This window comes from Papio anubis, chromosome 8 (genome assembly GCF_008728515.1).
Source record: "Papio anubis isolate 15944 chromosome 8, Panubis1.0, whole genome shotgun sequence".
Lineage (NCBI taxonomy): Eukaryota > Metazoa > Chordata > Mammalia > Primates > Cercopithecidae > Papio > Papio anubis.
In genome coordinates, this window is record NC_044983.1 from 40854676 (window position 1) to 40873822 (window position 19147).

At 45.7% G+C, this 19147-nt stretch overlaps 1 protein-coding gene across 7 annotated transcripts in view; it reads left to right on the plus strand.

Annotated features, from left to right (window-relative positions):
* IKBKB (inhibitor of nuclear factor kappa B kinase subunit beta) overlaps positions 1-19147 on the plus strand; it is a 57517-nt gene that overhangs the window by 22366 nt on the left and 16004 nt on the right. For all 7 annotated transcript variants that reach the window (XM_003902689.4, XM_003902690.5, XM_021942278.1 and 4 more), the window contains 4 exons: positions 8776-8864; positions 9928-10017; positions 12485-12609; positions 17648-17755. In XM_003902689.4, coding sequence (XP_003902738.2) covers positions 8776-8864; positions 9928-10017; positions 12485-12609; positions 17648-17755 — 412 coding nt within the window. The remainder of the gene's footprint in view (positions 1-8775; positions 8865-9927; positions 10018-12484; positions 12610-17647; positions 17756-19147) is intronic.

Below are 19147 nucleotides of genomic sequence, written 5' to 3' on the forward strand. Positions count from 1 at the left end.
GGTTGCAGTGAGCCAAGATGGCTCCATTGCACTCCAGCCTGGGCAATAAGAGTGAAGCTCCATCTCAAAAAAAAAAAAAAAAATTGTCAAATGAATGAAATAAATCCTAAAGGAAATTAAAATAAGTAAGGACCTAGTTTATTTTATTATTATTATTATTTAAATCAGATGTCCACACATCATGAACAGCTCCAGGTCCAATACTAGCTCCTCTGCGTATTAGCAGTGTGACTGTGGGCACGTTACTTACACCCTTTTATTAGTGGTAAAATGGGAGTGTTACTTACCTTGTTAGAATTGTTGTGGAATAAAATGAGGTGATATAAATAAAGCTTCTAGCACAGTGCTCTGTTTCTGCAGAATATGTAGTCAGCAAGTGTTAGTTCCTTGCTCATTTCCTTCCTGCTCTGGATTTTGATTTTTGGCCTCCCCATTTTGGAAACCCTCAGTGCCTTCTTTAGGGCATGATCTGAGGCTGGATCCAGAAAACCACATGGGTGGGTGCCTTCTGAGACTCCCATCCTGGAAGAGGCCGGCCTTCCTCAGACCCGTTCCCGTCTCCACCACATTTTGGGTGCAGTGCAGCCCTGGTTTTGTGGTTGAGGCTGCTGATGAGCTCGTATTTTACTTTTATCCCTGTTTCTGATTTGTGTACCAAATCCATTAAATTTCTTTTTGCAAGGATCTGGTGACTGAGCCAGAGTTCATCTAACATAGCTCTTTTGTATTTTGGAGCATTTCCTGAGCATATTTTGTTCCAGTTTGTTCCAAGTGCTGGCCCCACATTTCCTTTGTTGGAGTTGCCAGTGCTGTTCTCTGCCAGATTGACTTAAGATAAGTGGCAGAGCCACACCCTTGACCCCTGGGTCCGGATTCATTTCCTACTCTTCTGGATTAAACTGTTGGCCCCCACTCTCTTCTGTGCCGCTAACCTCCCAGAGACACCTGCTCAGAACAGTGTCAAGATAATAGACATGGATAGGATTTTTCCACTGAATTTCAAATTGCCCAAGAAGATGCTGCAGAGTGCCTGTGAGAAATGAGCAGATGGCAGGGTGGCTCATGCCTAGAATCCCAGTACTGTGGGAGGCCGAGGCAGGTGGATAACCTGAGGTCAAGAGTTTGAGACCAGCCTGGCCAACATGGTGAAACCCCATCTCTACTAAAAATACAAAAATTAGCTGGGTGTGGTGGTGTGTGCCTGTAGTTCTAGCTACTCAGGAGACTGAGGCAGGAGAATCACTTGAACTCGGGAGGCAGAGGTTGCAGTGAGCTGGGATCGCGCCATTATACTCCAGCCTGGACAGCAAGAGCGAGACTCTGTCTCCAAAAAAGGAACTGAGCAGCTGCCTGGTGGGCACAGAGGTGAGCCCCCTGCGTCCTGGCCAGGACTCTTCCGCCAGACCATCACTCCATGCTGATAGGAGACCCGGGACCTAGGTGGAGCAGCTGGAAATGATGTGGACTGCCACATAATGTGACCCTAAAATAGCTCAAGGAAGTTATATGTGCGTGGACTCTATTTAAACAGTCTTGCTCATTATCCTTTGGAAAACATTGGCGTGTGTTTTCTTTTGGTAACAGAGGCGCCAAATTCTGAGCACTCGAGATTATGGGGCAGGCTGCAGCACTCTCTCCTGCCTGGTGGGGTGTGACTCTGCTGGGCCCGCCTGGGCCTTACCAGATCTTAGATTGGAATCAGCCTTCCTGGATTCTGCAGGTGGCCAGTCTGCTGTGGTAACACCATCCTGTGCCCCAAGCCTTCAGGAACCCACCCCTCTGTTGCTGTCCCTGCTTCCTTCTCTGAGCCCCACCTCTGTTCCTGCCGGAGCTGCTCCTAGCAGGTGTCCAGGACTTCAGTGTTAAAGAGCAGAGGGTTTCAGAGAAAACACTTGGCTTTGGGGAAGACAACTCCATTCCAGGAACTGCACATCAGGTGCACTGTCTAGCACTGTGGATCTTCTGACTGGTTCTGTTGAACGCATCCGTCTGACTGAGGTGTGGATTATAACAAAAGATGATGACCTGACCACAGATCATTTGCACAGAAAGCTTTTTGGAAAGCATAAGTAACCAGGTTAATAAATACAGTAACAGTGAGAGAGAAGACAGCCAGCCCTCAGTCATGGCTCCTCCACTTTACAGCTCTAGAGCCTTGGGTGAGGCACGGAATGTCGTGGCCACAGCGTCCCCTGCTTTAGGATGAGGGGTTTGGACCTCTGAGTGCTCTCTACGGTCCCATCTCCCTCTAACAACTCCATTTCACTGTCCAGGAATCTGGCTTTCGGAATGGTGACCCCGGGACATCTCTGACATCTCCTAGCTGGTGGCCTAACTGCTTCCCACAGGCTCTGTGTCTCATCTCCACTGCCTGCCCCTGCGTTGGCCTGTCCATCCTTCCCTCCCTGCCCCTGCGCCAGCTGGCTGCTGCTCCTCGACTTTCTGTTTGCCTGGCTGTTCTTGTGGCCTGTTTCTCACCATATTGTTCCCAGAATCTGGAATTCAACCCTGAACTCATCCTAAAGTCATATCCACGTCCGCTGGGTCTTTCTTCCAAAGTCACTTCCAGTAGAAGCCCTGGTCGTCGTCTTCAGCCAGGTCCCTCCTGCCACCCTGTCTCTTGTGTCACGGTGCCATTTTCTGCCTGCTGCCCAGGACCGAGTGTCCATGTCGAACCTGGTCCCTCAGAGTCAGCCCCCGCTCCTGCTCATAGCCTTGCATTACGGAGGCTGCAGACCGCTGCTTCCACTGATTCAATATCAGAGCAAATCCCTGCAGCGACCTCCTCCCTGGCCTCCTTAACCCTGTGTGCTAACCTACCCTTCTGTCTTGGAAGGGCACTCCCAGCCCCTTCACTGTGCCTTTCTCCCACCCATGGCAGCCAGCCCTGGGCATGACCCACGGGACCCACCCGTCAACCTGTGTGTGACCCTTGGAACCCACCTGCCAGCCTCCGGGTGTGACCCTCGGAACCCACCTGCCAGCCTCCAAGTGTGACCCTCGGAACCCACCTGCCAACCTCTGTGTATGACCCGCGGAACCCACCTGCCAGCCTCTGTGTGTGACCCACAGAACCCACCCGCCAGCTTCTAGGCATGATCCTCGGAACCCACCTGCCAACCTCTGCACGTGACCCACAGAACCCACTCGCCAGCCTCTGTGTGTGATTCCAAACCCACCTGTCAGCCCCTTGCTGGCCTCGCACGCGTTGCCCCTTGTGGAAGCTGTTCTCGCACCTCACAGAGACCCTGAACCTGCCCGTCCTTTGCGCACAGCTGCAGACCTGCCCCTCTGTGGGGGCTGCCTGGCCTGGGGCCACGGGGATTCTCCTGTGGGTCCTTCTGCTGGTGTCACCTCATTTGCTCCTTTGACACTTGGCATTGCCATTACTGCTCTGTGATTTCTATCTGTGCCTTGGCAGTGAGGGCTGACCTCTGGGTTTGGGGACCCAGTTGTCCAGACTGTGCAGGAAGTTAGGAAAAGGCTTTGATTCAGTGACAACATTTCCCATTGTGTGCAGATTGTGGACACTCAATAGAGCCTTGTTGAATGAATTAGTGAAGTTGTCACACTTTCTCCTCGGCACCCAGCATTACTGCCTTGCTGCCTCACTGATTAATCAAAGGCTATTTTAGCCAAGTACCCTAATTAGCCAGACTCAGTCTCTCTCCCTGTGTCCACAGCTGGCCTCCCAGTCTGTTTTGTTTGGGAAGCCCAGTGACATTGAAGTGGCTGGCACAGTAGGACCCAGGCAGGGGTTTTACCGAGGGAACGGACATACTGTTGCCGTTCTTACTCAGTGGTGACTTGGATTACCAGCCAGTGACCCTTCTAACCTCTATCTCAGCCTTTTGGACCATTTATCTTTCCACCTGTTCTCTATAGAATGTAGCTCTAACAAAAATGTTCTGAAGGGAACTTAGTCATCCCTCTAAACTTGTGATAAATAGAGATTCATGGACCCACTCTTATAAAACTGCTTTTTCCTTGGAGGCCTAACTGCCCTTATCTGTTCCCCAGTTTGTGGTTTGTCATCTGAAAAAAGTACATAGGGCTGTTATTTGGAGCTGTGATTCATCAATAAGACCCACAGGATTGTCATGTTCTTCAGTTGTGTGTTTGTGCCTTCCTCATGAGCCAGGGAAAGGCTGGGGTGACCACTGGGGCACGGCTCCTGAAAGGGCGAGAGAGGGAGGCTGTTATCTTCCTATGGCAAGTCTGCCACGTGGACCCGCTCTGTGGAAATGCGCTGTGTCATTTATCTTACTTTTTGTGTTTTTCCTGCATACACTGTACTGTGTCGTTTATTTTAGTTTTTGGATTTTTCTAGAGGTAGGGTATTGCTCTGTTGTCCAGGCTGGAGGGCAGTGGCATGATCATGTTTCACTGCAGCCTTGAACTCCTGGGCTCCAGTGACTGACCCTCTCACCTCAGCCTCCCACGTAGCTGGGATGAAGGTGGGCACCACCATGCCTAGCTAATTAAAAAAATTTTTTGTAGAGACAGGGTCTTGCTATATTGTCCAGGCTGGTCTCAAACTCTTGGCCTCAAGGGATCCTCCTACCTCGACCTCCAAAAGTGCTGGGATTACAGGCGTGAGCCACCATGCCCGGCCTCACTATGTAGTTGTGAACAGCCGAACAGTTTGCAGTGTGGTGCTTCTCACAGCTCTTCTCTGTAACGGGAACATGAGAAATAGCCTGGTACACTTTTATGCTTTGTGGTGTGGCTTTCAGTTTTTATAAACATGCCTTATTGCTATTGCCAGGCATTTAGATTTTTAATAGACTTCCAGATACAACAGTGTTTTTCTTTATCTCAATATCTCATTTTCCATTGAATTTAAACAAAGTTAGATTCTCTGGGCTTGAGACAATTTTGATTCATTTCACTTCAGCTCTGAAGTACTGTTTTGTAAAATGTAGCACAGTGATACTGAACTAAGCGTTTTGAAAGTGTATTCTCTGCAGGGTACATTTAAGAGGACTTGCCTATCAGAATTTTTACATTTCAGTACCAGAAACTTTGTGTAGCAATACCTGTTGGACTCTTTAAATCTGGACTTTATTAAGTTGACAGAGGTATTTGAGAATAGATGACAACCCCGAAATGAGGAATAAAGTTTGTTTTGTACAGTTGTTTAAGCATAAACATAGACAGATATTAATAGTAGTCAGAGTATTCAGTTACCAACCTCCTGCCCCTCCTCACTGAAGATCTGGTGACAACTCTAATCCGTGTGGCATAGAGAGTGGTGCCTTCGGTCTGATCTGAATGCTTCTCCTTTACACTGGGGGGTCCTGGGGCCATCTCACCTGCTTCTGCCCTGGGTTTTGCCCTGAGATGTTATGCCTCCAGCTGCGGGGGCCTTGTCTTAGTCTGGGCTTGTGTACTTGCACAAATTACAATATCTTAACTTCCATACATTCTGCTTTGGAAAAAACAAACCTACACTTTTGTGTATTACATCCTGATACACTTCAGCAGCCTGACATATACCAACACAGGTCTTTTGTGAACCTATCAGTTAACAGACACTTTGAGTTATCGCATGGCTTTGCTCTTTGCCAGCCAGTAGTTCATATTCAACAGCAGTGCCATCCCCGTCTCAAGGCTGTGTTACTGCAGCTATTTTTTATACTTCATTTACTTCATTATGCTTTGCTTTGACTGTAAATAAAAACTAGTAAAACAAAAATAGAAGTGCTGATGAGAAGCATTGATCTTTAAACATTAACACAATTGAGAACAAGATGAAATAGAATTTTTTAGGCCCATGGAAAGCAGCGAGTCTTTCACCTCATCTGGACATTAATTGGACCTAAGCTAATCTACTCTGTCACTTAGGAAGGAAATGAAAAATAAGGAACAGTATGAAATGTTGGAACCACATGGTCGAAGGCTGGACTTAAAAGAGCAGATGTAAGAAGGGATCTGGCACCACAGATTGAGCATCCCTAATCCCAAAGTCCAAAATCTAAAGGGCTGTAAAATCTGAAGGTTTTTGAACACTGACATGATGCCAAAAGTGGAAAGTTCCACACTTAAGTACTTAACACAAACTTTGTTCCATGCACAAAATTATTAAAACTGTTGTATAAAAATTACCATCAGACTATAAAATCATTTATAAAAATTCAGTTGTGGCCGGGCGCGGTGGCTCAAGCCTGTAATCCCAGCACTTTGGGAGGCCGAGATGGGCGGATCACAAGGTCAGGAGATCGAGACCACCCTGGCTAACCCGGTGAAACCCCGTCTCTACTAAAAAATACAAAAAACTAGCGGGAGGCGGGGTGGTGACCTGTGGTCCCCAGCTACTCCGGAGGCTGAGGCGGGAGAACCGTGAACCGGTGGGACGCGGGACGGACGGACAGACGGGCAAAGTCCAGTTGTTTCATATAAGGTGCTGAAACAAATAATTTTAATGTTCACTGGAGTTCATTAGGAATACCAGTATTCATCGAACAAAAAAAAAAACAACGAAAAACCGAAAAATCCCAAGCATTTTGGATAAGAGATACTCACCATATATAGCTTGATGTTCTGTGGAACTCCGTTAATAAGGTGGAAGTCAGTTGTTCAGCTCTCAGTTTGACTCTTCAATATGTTTTCAGGAAATGTTCAGCTTAGAGCGTGTGCAGAGCGTGTTTGCTCATTCAGTTTCTGTGGAAGGCTTTTCCGCTGCCCTGCACAGAGGCCCACGCCCATGACAGCAGACAGGATCGCTGCCCGGGCCTCAGGGGTCTTCCCCTCCCCGGTTTGCCCTTAGAGACAGAGAGACAGAGAGAGGGAGAATGGTGGTGGCAGCGGCGGCATAGCGGCTCATCGTTAAACCTCTCAGTGTTAGTGGTTTTGACTTTTTAAGTTTTAAACAAGAAACAGATCATACCATTAACTATCCCTCTGAGTCAGAAAATACAAACCCAAGAGTTGCCTGTTCTAATGTGGCACTACCATAATTTGTTCTACCATTTCCTAATGACTTTCTGTTTGTTTCTAATTATTTCATTCAAGATATGCAGTAAGTATCCTTGGGCTACCAGTGAAGTGAAGCAACTTTTCATATAATTGTCACCATTTATATCTCTTTTTCTGTGCGTTCTCACCACTTGACGTTCTTTGCCCATTTTTCTTTCTTTTTTTTTTTAGATGGAGTCTTACTCTGTCACCCAGGCTGGAGTGCAGTGGCCATTATCTCGGCTCACTGCAACCTCTGCCTCCTGGGTTCAAGCAATTCTCTTGCCTCAGCCTCCCGAGTAGCTGGGATTACAGGGGCCCGCCACCCCACCAAGCTAATTTTTTTTGTATTTTTATCAGATACAGGGTCTCACCATGTTGGCCAAGCTAGTCTTGAACGCCTGACCTCAGGTGATTCGCTCGCCTTGGCCTCCCAAAGTGTTGGGATTACAGGCATGAGCCACCGCACCCAGCCCCATTTTTCTTCTGAGTTGCTCTCTTACTGATTTGTAAGTGCTTTTTATCTATTAGGTATCTTTACTCTTTGGCATATGCGTTGTGGATATTGTTTCTCCACCTCTCTTGTCTTTTGGCTTTGCTTATAATATCTTTTACATAAACTTTGAAAACCTTTTAATGTTATTTGCACTGTTCTATTTATACCATATGGCTTTCCTGCATACACTGCTCTTTTTGCTACATGTATCCCATGGTGTTTTAGAGTTTTTGTTGCTAATGTGAATGGGATATTTTTTCTTTTCCAGTGCAACTGGATATAGCTAACATAGAGAAAAGCTATTGACTTGTTGGTTTCCAGACAACTGGCTAAATTTTTTCTGGTGTTTAGTCTGTTGAGCTCTCTAGGCTACAGTCATAGCATCTCCAAATAAAAATAATTTTATCTCATTTCAATACTATTTATTTCATTTCTTTCTTTTATAGTGCAGTGAGCTAGGGTGTCTGTCAAAGTTATTCACCCTCTCTTGAGGGTAAAATCATGTCCTTCTTGCCGTCTGAGCTGCAGGCTGTTCCTTCCTTGTGTGACATCATCATGTTGCCTCCTCACGGCAGAAGCTCTTGGTATCAAATGCCTCCGTAGCCAGTGTTGTGCAGTCTGCTTTCTTCCAACTAGATTCTGAGCTCTTTAAAGTTGGGGATCACGCCCCTTATTTTATATCCTTCATAGAACCTCCCAGAGAACTGGGCACATAGTAAATCTGTGTTGGGCTGTCTGTATGTGTGGGAGGTGTCCCTGTTCTCTTCTGCCTCCCTGCTGTTCCTGGAAGCTGGTTCTGACCTCTTGGGACTGTCAATCATATGACCATAGGATCCTGTCCCCAAGGGCCCTTCCTCCTTGCCTACCCTATAGAATTTAGATTTTTGAACCCCTAGACCAAAGACGCTTCCCTTCTCAAAACTTTATTGGCGTCAGCATCACCTGGAGAGTTTGTTAACACAGATGGTGGGGTCATCCCCTGAGACTGGAATCCAGAGGTCTCAGGTGGGGCCCGAGAATTTCACATTTTGAACAAGCGTGTTTGCTGCTGGTCCAGGTAGTGTAGTTTGAGAAGCACTGCTCTAGGCTGCAGTTGGTGACCTCATGGATGCAAGGCAAAGAGTGCTTTGCTCAAGTAAGCCAGATTCCGATGTTAAGCCTCGTATAGCAGGGCCCCTGCCCTCCACCGTGAGGTGTTGCGCTACAAGTCAGAGTATGTTTCAGGGGCACGCAGCATTTATCTTTTGCAGGAGAGGCGATTCTGTCATGAAAAGCATTTTTTAGGCTTAAGAAAAACTCACTCCTCATCCCGCCTTCCTCAGCCTCTGCACTTAGATACCTTCATGAAAACAGAATCATCCATCGGGATCTAAAGCCAGAAAACATTGTCCTGCAGCAAGGAGAACAGAGGGTAAGTGACGCTCCTGGGACTTGGAAAGCCTCAGGTGGGCGCGCCGGGAAGTGGCCTGGGAGGAAAGGAGCACACTCTGCATATTTGTGTGTATTTGCATTTCCTTGCCTGTGCTTTGATTCTCTGGGAATGCTGTTTGATTTGAAACAAAATTCAGCAAAAAAGTTGTTGCAGATTGAGGCAGGTTTGAATGGATTACATTGTTAGTTGCTCAAGTTGCAGGAATCTGATAAGGAAAATAATGTTTGCCTTCCTACCTCCACCCCTAGCCTCTGGGACTAGCGCTTCTTGGAAATCAACTTCTTGTTTTCCATCTTCCTTAAGAGCCTCGCCTCTCAATGCTATATGGAAACCAGTGATCAGTTGGTTGTGTATGTGGCTGGGAAGAGGCACTGGGATTGGCATCTGCTGCCGAGCCTGGTCCAGCCTATAGTTTCCCCAGAGCTCTTTGTGGCCTCCTCAGTGGCTACCTGGCTCGGACATGGTGTTGACTGCCCCTCGAGCTTGACATTGCGGTTTTTACCCACTCTATGTGTTCAGCTGGGGTGGTGAGCACAGGCTCAGCTGAGTGGAATGCCGTGACTGAGTTCTTAGATCACCTAATCCCTTCCCATACAGCTGCCCTCAGCACCTAGGCCTGGTCTGTGACTACCACAGGGCTCGCCCTTGTTCCAGTTCACACTCACTCCTGTCAGTGGTGCTCAGATTTGGGAACTGAGGGTATTTACTGAGAAGAGGCTGGCGCGGTCCTTCCTGTTTCAAGTCTCAGTTTAGCCATCTTGAGGGCTGGTGCCTGTTCTGTTCATTCAGCTTCCCTCTGATGATGCGTGGCAGAGTGTGGGAGGACATGTGCCTAGCATTTTTACAATATGCCTCTTCTTTTGCCCTGAATCTACCATGTCGAGGACATTCTTTTGTGTATCTGGCAGCTCCTTGGGAGTTTGGGATCTAATAGTACCTGGGAATTCAGAAATACCTCTGCTCTAATACCAGGCAGTCAGATTCCTTGTAGAAGGACATTGTGTTCTTGTAACCCTCAGATTTCTCCTTCCTTTTGTTTTAGTTAATACACAAAATTATTGACTTAGGATATGCCAAGGAGCTGGATCAGGGCAGTCTTTGCACGTCATTCGTGGGGACCCTGCAGTACCTGGTAAGAAGTGGGCTTTGCCTGTTTGCCTGTCAGCTCCTCCCTGCTTCTGCATTTGTGGGGCTCCTCTCCCACCTTACTCCCAGCACCTGAGTCCCACCTGCTCTCTGAATATTTTGGAGATGCATAAGGTCACACCCATAACCTGGTCGAGTCAGCATTTTTTGCCACCAGATGCCCTGTAGAGGGATGTGGTCATCTTCTCTGATGTCCGGAGAGCTCTGCTCATGTACCTTGCACCATCTCCTAGCCTCTCTGTGCTTCAGCGTCTTCTCTGAAAGGAAAGGGTTTTAAACAGATCCATGCTGGTCTCGAGTGGTCCTCCCACCTCAGCCTCCTGAGCAGCTAAGACTACAGGCAGGAGTCACTAAGTCTGGCTGAGATCACAGTTTCTATGAGGTATCTCAGGGGCCACTGAGGAGGGATCAGAGCTCTGAGCTCCCCACTCTTTGTTTACGTTATTTGGTCTGAATATTAGGTTTCTGTTTGAGTCACTAATTCAAGAATATTGTGTCAGGCACTGTGCTCAGGGCTGGTGGTGCAATGGGGGAAAAAGAGAAGCCCTTTTCTGCCTTCAGACCTTAGAGTTTAGCAGGAAAGCAGGCATTACTGTGATGCTTACACAGATAACTAAGAAATTACAGTTGCGGTGAATGTTACAAAGCAAGAGTGCAGGGTGTTGCGAAATTATGTATTGGGTGGCCTCAGCCTGGTCTGGGACTTGAAGGGTGAGGAGGTGAAAAGGGCTGGAGGTGGGGGACAGGAGGGGGAATTCCATGCAAAGGGGTCACACACAGGAAGACCTGAAGGTGTGGCTGGAACCGAGCACAAAAGGAAAAGAGAGTCTTGAGTTGAAGCTGACAGCGAGGTAGGGCACAGATTATGAAGGGCCTTCAGGGCTGGGCTAAGTTCTAGACTTTATCTTAAAACCTCTGCAGAGATTGATAGGTTTTAAGTGGGAGAAAGAGCAACTCTTTGGAAAGCCCACTCCTGATACTGTGTAGAGAAGGAATCACACCAAACAGGAGTGAATAGCAGGCGAGGTAGGGGCAGTGAAGAGGCAGAAGGCAGTTAGATTCCAGGAGGGCTTAGCACAGCTCCCCAGCAAGACCTGTCTTAGGTTGCTTGCTGATGGCAGTAGCCTCCACAGTTGGGATTGACTTAAGGAGTCTGCAGCTTTCAGAGCAGGACTCGCAGGGGACAGTGATTCAGGTGCCTGTGTTCATAGGACGTGTGATTTGGTAGGTCCTTCTGGAGTCCTCCTCAGCTCAGCAGCAGTTGAGCAAGGGGGACCCCATGCTCTAACCAGGAGCTGAGTCAAGTCATATACTCACATGAGCTAAAACATCTGTCCTTAACCAGACATAGAGGTTGACCTACCCATCCCGGAATGTCTTCTCTTGGTTTGGTCTTCCAGGCCCTTCCTTAAGCTTCATATTTCCAACCAGACCATGCACCACCCTGTCTCTGTGCTTTTGCTTGCCCTGGTCCTTTCTGTCTCCACCCACCTGCTGAGCCCAGTCTGCACCCCCAGCACGCCTGTGCTGCGTTCCCTTCCTCGGTCACCCCAGCTCTCTCTGCCTCAGCAGCAGCCATGCATCACATTTTCCCTGCCTGTTTCTAAATATCCTGGCCTTTTCTGCAGCCACATGGTACCTGGTTCAGGGGTTCAGCCAGCACTTAATGTGTGTATTTGGTGTAGACAGCCTGGCATCATTTTCCTTTAACATTTGTAGCCTCTCTTCCCATGTCTACACAGCGCCCACGACTGCATCCTGCCTTAAGCTAATTTTCAATAAGCGCCTGAAATGCTGCAACTCTCTTTTTTTTTTTTCCTTTTTTCTTTCTTTCGTTCTTTTTTTTTTTTTTTTTTTTTTGAGATGGGGGCTCACTCTGTTGCCCAGGCTGGAGTGCAGTGGCATGGTCTCGGCTCACTGGAACCTCCACTTCCCAGGTTCAAGCAATTCTTGTGCCTCAGCCTCCTGAGTAGCTGGGTCTAAAGGTGCATGCCACCATGCCCAGCTAATTTTTGTATTTTTAGTAGAGATGGGATTTCACCATGTTGGCCAGGCTGATCTCAAACTCCTGACCTCAAGTAATCTGCCTGGCTCCACCTCCCAAAGTGCTGGAATTACAGGTGTGAGCCACTGCGCCTGGCCTGCAACTCTCATTTTTAAAGGGGAGAAGTTAAAGCCCAGTGAGGGGTGTGTGATGTACTCTGGCCCTGAATCTTTAGCCCCTCAATCAGGACTTACTGGAGTGAGTGGGGCATAGAAAGGTCTTAGAAATGGTAGCATGACATACCCGCTAAACATGCCTGGAGTGCCCTCCTCTCCCTGCAAGCATGTGCCAGTGCCCCCTGGGATGGAGCCAGGAAAGCCTGGGGTGAAAGCAGTTGGCTGGCCGCCCCCTCCTGCCATGGTCCCCCATGAAAGGAGCAGCTCAGGTGTGCCCCCTCGTGTCGCTGCAGGCCCCAGAGCTGCTGGAGCAGCAGAAGTACACAGTGACCGTCGACTACTGGAGCTTTGGCACCCTGGCCTTCGAGTGCATCACGGGCTTCCGGCCCTTCCTCCCCAACTGGCAGCCCGTGCAGTGGTGAGTGGGGCCGGGGCACCTGGACGGAGGAGGGAGCCCGTCTGCTCCTTTCTCTTCACGTACCCTATTTCCCTGGCGCCCCATCACCGGGCCTGGGAGATCTGTGTTGTGTCTCTTCCGAGAGGAAGGCCTGTCAGGATCTAGCACGAGTAGGGGGGCGGTCTGTGCTCCAAGGACCTGTTAATAGATACAGAGTAGCTGTTAAGTCTTCATGTGGATTCTGAGCCTTCACATCTTTAAATATAATGCTGTGTCAATGTCATCTGCTCTGGGTTCAGAAGTAAGACTATTGTGTGAATATGTGCACTTACACTGAGAATGCTGTGTGTTAGTAAACAGAAAGAAAACACATGTATGCATGACAAGTCAGGAGGAAATATGTGGAAAATTGTTGACAAATTTTACTACAACCTCAATATAAATTTTTGTTTTAAAAGTGTAAGAACATGACCGGGTACAGTAATCCCGGCACTTTGGGAGGCCGAAGCAGGTGGATCACTTGAGACCAGGAGTTCCAGACCAGCCTGGCCAACATGGTGAAACCTCATCTCTACTAAAAACCCTAGCCGGGTGTGGTGGCTGGCGCCTGTAATCCCAGCTGGGCTGAGGTGGGAGAATTGCTTAAACCCAGGAGGCAGAGGTCGCACCACTGCACTCCAGCCTGGCCAACAGAGTGAGACTCTGTCTCAAAATAAACAAAGATTAAAAAAAAAAACAAAAACTGAGCATAAAGCATAAGAATGTAGCTGAAATTGTGAACTTAATAAATTACACAAAAATTTTTCTAATAAATTAAAGGATACAATGAAGATTTGTAGAATTACTCTGTATTCTTTAGCTTTTGTTTTACTGATTAAAGAAATAATGCATTGTTCAGGATATGTTTATATAAAAGTTAATTATTACCACCAAAAATGGTATGTGAGGTAATGCATATGGTAATTAGCTCAATATAGTCATTCCACAATGTGTACATCATGTTGTACATGATAAATATAGACCGCTTTTATTTGTCAGTTTAAATAAAGAACTGGGGGGCAGAAAAGAAGGGAAAAAAGTTAATTATTACTGAAAGGCATAATTTAAAAATGAATATTCCCCCAAATCAGTTAGATTTCATTTAGGATTTTTCCTTGAGAGGCCACACACTAGTTTAAATGATGCTCCTGCTGCTCAAAATTTACTTATTTCAAGTTTTAATTTTTTTGGAACCATAGTAAGTTCACGTGGCTCAAATTTCCAGAATAAGGGAATATGCAGTGAAAAGTCATACCAGCCTCCCAGGCACTCATATCCCTCCCCACAGGCACCTGCTGTCTTCCAAAGACGTTTTCATATCTTCCAGGGTTTTTGTATCTTCCAGGGATGTTTGCTACGTGTTCCAGTAAATTGGCATATGTTTGTTTATTTGTACATTGATATTTCCCCTCTTTTTTACCCCAATGGTAGCATTATCTGAACACAGTCCTGCACATGCTTTCAAGCTTTTCACACCATGAGAATTTCTTTTTGAGTCAATTTATCTGCAACACAAAAAATTATTCTTTTGAACTTAAATAGTACTGCACAGTTTAATTACCCCTTAATTTTTGCCAGGTTAACTTTGCTTCATTTTTGTGTTTTGTAAAATATGGAAACAGTAAAAAAGCAGGAATCAACTGTCATCCCATAATTGGAAAACAATCACTATGAACAGTTTGTGTCTCCAGGCTCTTCAGTGTTATATTTTTGTACTTTTTAAACAAACAAAAATAGGTTACTATAATATCCTCATACAACCTGCCTTTCAAACTAGATGTCGAAAATGCTTTATGTTTTTCCGTATTATTTGTAATGTCTGTTATTTCATTGGATGGCTGTGCTGTGGTTCATTTAACTTATCCCCCGTGGTTGGAAGCACGTTGATAATTTTTATTTCTTAAAATAACACTAAGAATAACATCCTTGTAGGGAAATTCTTGCACACAGTTGTTTCCCTAGGATAATACCTAGAAAGGGAAATAACAGATTAAAGACTTTGCACATTGTAAAGGTTTTTGATACATGTTAGTTAGCAAATTGCTCACCAGGAAGGTCATATAAATACACGTCTCCACCTGGAGTGTGGACACTGCCCCTTTCACCACATCCTTGCCAATGCTGGCTATTGTCACCTTCTGGAAGTAATGAAAACAAAACATGAATGTTTTCAGAGGACAAGTGTGTACATCATGAGAATATTTATTTATAGGAATAAAGTGGGCCGGGCATGGTGGCTCACACCTGTAATCCCAGCAGTTTGGGAGGCTGAGGCAGGTGGATCACCTGAGGTCAGAAGTTTGAGACCAGCCTGGCCAACATGATGAAACCCCATCTCTACTAAAAATACAAAAATTAGCTGGGCGTGGTGGCACACGCCTATAATCCCAGCTACTTGGGAGGCTGAAACAGGAGAATTGCTAGAACCCAGGAGGCGGGGGTTGTGGTGAGCCAAGATCGCACTGCTGCACTCTAGTCTGGTCAACAGAGCAAGACTCCGTGGTCTTACCAAAAAAAAAAAAAAAAGAAAGAAAGAAAGAAAAAAAAGAATAAAGTGTATCCTTTGAAATCAATTCCAGAAAAGTGGTCTTAGGTGATGGCAGTCTGTTCAATTCCACGTTTACCTCCCAGTGAGGGAGGTCCCTGCCCTGAGTTTGGAGAAATGGCAAAGTTTGCCCCACTGTGGTGACTTATTTTAAAACAGGCATTGCTCCTTTAGCTACCTAGGTTCTGGAATATTGAGGAATTTGTTCATTAATTTATAGTCACACTTTACAGTGTACGCATTATAAAAATCGTTTTAAATTACATGTACATCTATAGTGTGTTTTTGTTTTTGTTTTTGAGACAAAATCTCACTCTGTTGCCCAGGCTGGAGTGTAGTGGCATGATCTGGGCTCACTGCACATCTATAGTGGTTTTAACTAAAGGAATTATTGCATTTCTTCTGATCACTTGTTGAGCATTTCTCTTATTTATGACAAGATGAGTTAAAATCCATTAGAACTAGAAGAGCAGGTGCTTTTTGAAAATACATTCCTAATGGCCCAGCATCCTCATAGGAAATCTGTTGTCTGCAGAGCCATCTTCCTAGAGCTTCCCTTATCAGTGCTGGAGGGCCAGGTAGCCAGTTTCAAGTAGATTTTTCTGAAACCCAATAAGGAGCTGTTTTGTGGACTAATCTAGTTTTTAATGCTTTGGGCAACTTTTAAAAAATTTCACTATCTTGTCTCAGATGGCAGGTAAATAGTGATTTCCAGACAAATGCAATTTGGGCTTTACAATTCTATTATAAAGCCACTTTGAAACACATTTTAGGACAAGCCCAAGCAATAAACATCTTATTTTGGGTCCTTTTTAAATATCCCATCAACAACTTAAGTTTTCTATGAGAGGCTTATTCCACACTTAGATAATTAGAAAGTCTTGGAGCCCCCGACTTACAGCTGTCAGTTTCAGCCCAAGCAATAAAGCACCAGCCTCTGCCATGCTCCGGCTCTTCTAGCTTTCCAGTGTGCTCCTGATAGGCTGGTTCACCACTTGCCAATGAAAATTGTTTGGAGCAAAGCATTTTTTATTTGAATTTCCCAGATGTTTTGAGAATAGTTGGACATTCAGACAGAATAGAAAGAACACCAGACATTGGGTTTGAGCCCCTGATTCTGCTACTCCGTTGCGTGACCTTGGACAAATCATTTGATCATCATTTCCTTTGGTCCAAATTGGGGGACTAAAAATAATGTCTGCCACATGGGCCTGTCATGGCCTTAAGTGAATAAATGATCTGTGTCAGAATACTTGGTTATCTATGAAGTATTATTCAAACTACTCTTCTTATTACCAAGATTTGAAGCCAGTTGCATGTAGATTATTTTTATTGGCCAGGCACTGTGGCTTACCCCTATAATCCTAACACTCTGGGAGGCCAAAGTGGGTGGATTGCTTGAGTCCAGGAGTTTCAGACTAGCCTAGGCAACATGGCGAAACCCCATCTCTACAAAAAATACAGAAATTAACTGGGTGTGGTGGTGCACACCTGTAGTCCCAGCTATTTAGGAGGCTGAGGAGGGATGATTGCTTGAGCCTACAAGGTTGAGGCTGCAGTAAGCTGTGATTGTGCCACTGCATTCCAGCCTGGGTGACAGAAAAAAAAATTATTTTTACCTTCAAATACTACTTCAGATACCCCAAGAAGTTCCCTAAGTTGGGAAATGTATAAGTTCATTTATCCTTAGAAACAGTATTTAGCTGTGTACATTTAGAGGGAAGTATCTATGTGTGTGCGTAGGTTTTGCATATTTTATGTAAATGTTGTATGCATACTGTAATCTAGGTTTGGAAGTCCCAGTTTTAACCTCTGTCAAAATACAAGAGTGTGTAGTAGATGAAACAGAAGATAGAGCAAATGAGAAGGAAAAACCAAGGATGAGATAAGGAGGTAGTAGTACTGTCTGCAGAACTCTGGGCACAAGATGGTCAGTGACTCTGCTAAAGGTTGCTTTTCAAAAACTCATTCAGGCAGTCCTGACCAGTCTTAAACTCTCAAAGAATCCGCCTGACTCAATGTGAATGAAAAGATTGGGGCTATAAATCTCCTGTATTGCTGTAAACTGATATTATAAATGTAAAGTGGCTCTTGAGTGCTAAGTGTCATAGGGATGTGTATAACTGTATATTTCATTGACATCCCAGTCAACAATTGACTGCATAGATGACAGTGGTCTCATGAGATTATAATACTGTATTTTTGCTGTACCTTTTCTGGGTTCAGATATGTTTAGATACACGAATATTTATCATTGTGTTACCCTGGCCTACAGTATTCAGTACCGGAGCATGCTGTACAGGTTTGTAGCCTAGGGCAATAGGATGTACTATATAGCCTAGATGTGTAGTAGGCTAAACCATCTAGGTTTGTGTTCGGTTCACACAAGGACTAAATCACCTAATGATGAATTTCTTAGAATGTGTCCCTGTCATAGCAACGTGTGACTGCACCTAACAAGATTCATATTTGCAGGCATTCGAAAGTCCGGCAGAAGAGTGAGGTGGATATTGTTGTCAGCGAAGACTTGAATGGAACAGTGAAGTTTTCAAGCTCTTTACCCTACCCCAATAATCTTAACAGGTAAGGCACAGCAGCATTACACGAATACATATTTTTCTTCCCTTTTTTAGAAATACAAGTCTGGACTGGGCGTGGTGGCTCACGCTTGTAATCCTAACACTTTGGGAGGCCGAGGTGGGTGGATCACCTGAGGTCAGGAGTTCAAAACCAGCCTGGCCAACGTGGTGAAACCCCATCTCTACTAAAAATGCGAAAATTAGGAGTGGTGGCACACGCCTGTAATCCCAGCCACTCAGGAGGCTGAGGCAGGAGAATCGCTTGAACCCGGGAGGCAAAGGTTGCAGTGAGCTGAGATTGCGCCATTGCACTCCAGCCTGGGTGACAGAGTGAGACTCCATCTCAAAAAAAAAAAAAAAGAAATTCAAGTCTGAAGTGACATCTGATAACTTTTAAACAGGTTATCAGAATATCGTCCTGTGAGTAAGAAATTGACATAGTCCTTCTTAATCTTAAATCTAGAATGGGTTTCCTTCCCTCATCTCCCTAGAAATCATCTCTTATTCTAAGTTCACATAACAATGTATCTGTGCCTCTTATTACCCTTAATAGCCTCTACCTTGTATCACATTTGGTTTTGCATAGGGTTTGTCTCTGATTCAACAGCAGTCCTTTTAAGGGCAGGGAATTATACCTTATTTCTCTTTCCACCCCTCATGTGGCCCAATTCTGTGTCACAGTCAACAAATAAATCTTTGTCATTTGAATGGCATTACAATCCAGTCTCAGAGCCAGAATCTAAACAATTAATAATATTGTGTAATTGTACAGAATTGAGTAACAGTGCAAAAGAAAGCTACGAGGCAGTCACACATAATTGAGTGGCATGGATAATGATTACCATATTTAAAGGGTGGAAGAGAAGATTGGATGGACTAGTGCTATAAGGAATGACGTGGGATAAGCTAGAACTTTTTGGAAGGGTCTAGACAGATGTGCAGGACGTGGACAGATGAAGAGGAAGGAGGAAGGAAATTCTAAGGGGAAAGATTAAAGTGAGCAAGGCACGTTTGGGAGGTGGTGGGTAGCTGTCTTGGCCTCAGGAAAGGGTTTGAGTGCTCACAGGAGGCAGGCTCTGCAGGGCCAGGGGAAGGAGCTTGGAGTTTGTCATGTGAACCACTACATCTGGCAGCGTGGGATCTAGATTCTGTAGGGGTCACCTGAGCTAGGATGTGCCTATAAAGTGTATTTTAAAAACCTCATGGGTCATTCTTCTTTCTTTTTTTTTTTTTGGAGACAGTCTCCCTCTGTCACCCAGGCTAGGGTGCAGTGTGGCACAATCTCGGCTCACTGCAACCTTTGCCTCCCAGGTTCAACTGATTCTCCTGCCTCAGCCTCCTGAGTAGCTGGGATTACAGGCGCGCACCACCATGCCCGGCTGATTTTTATATTTTT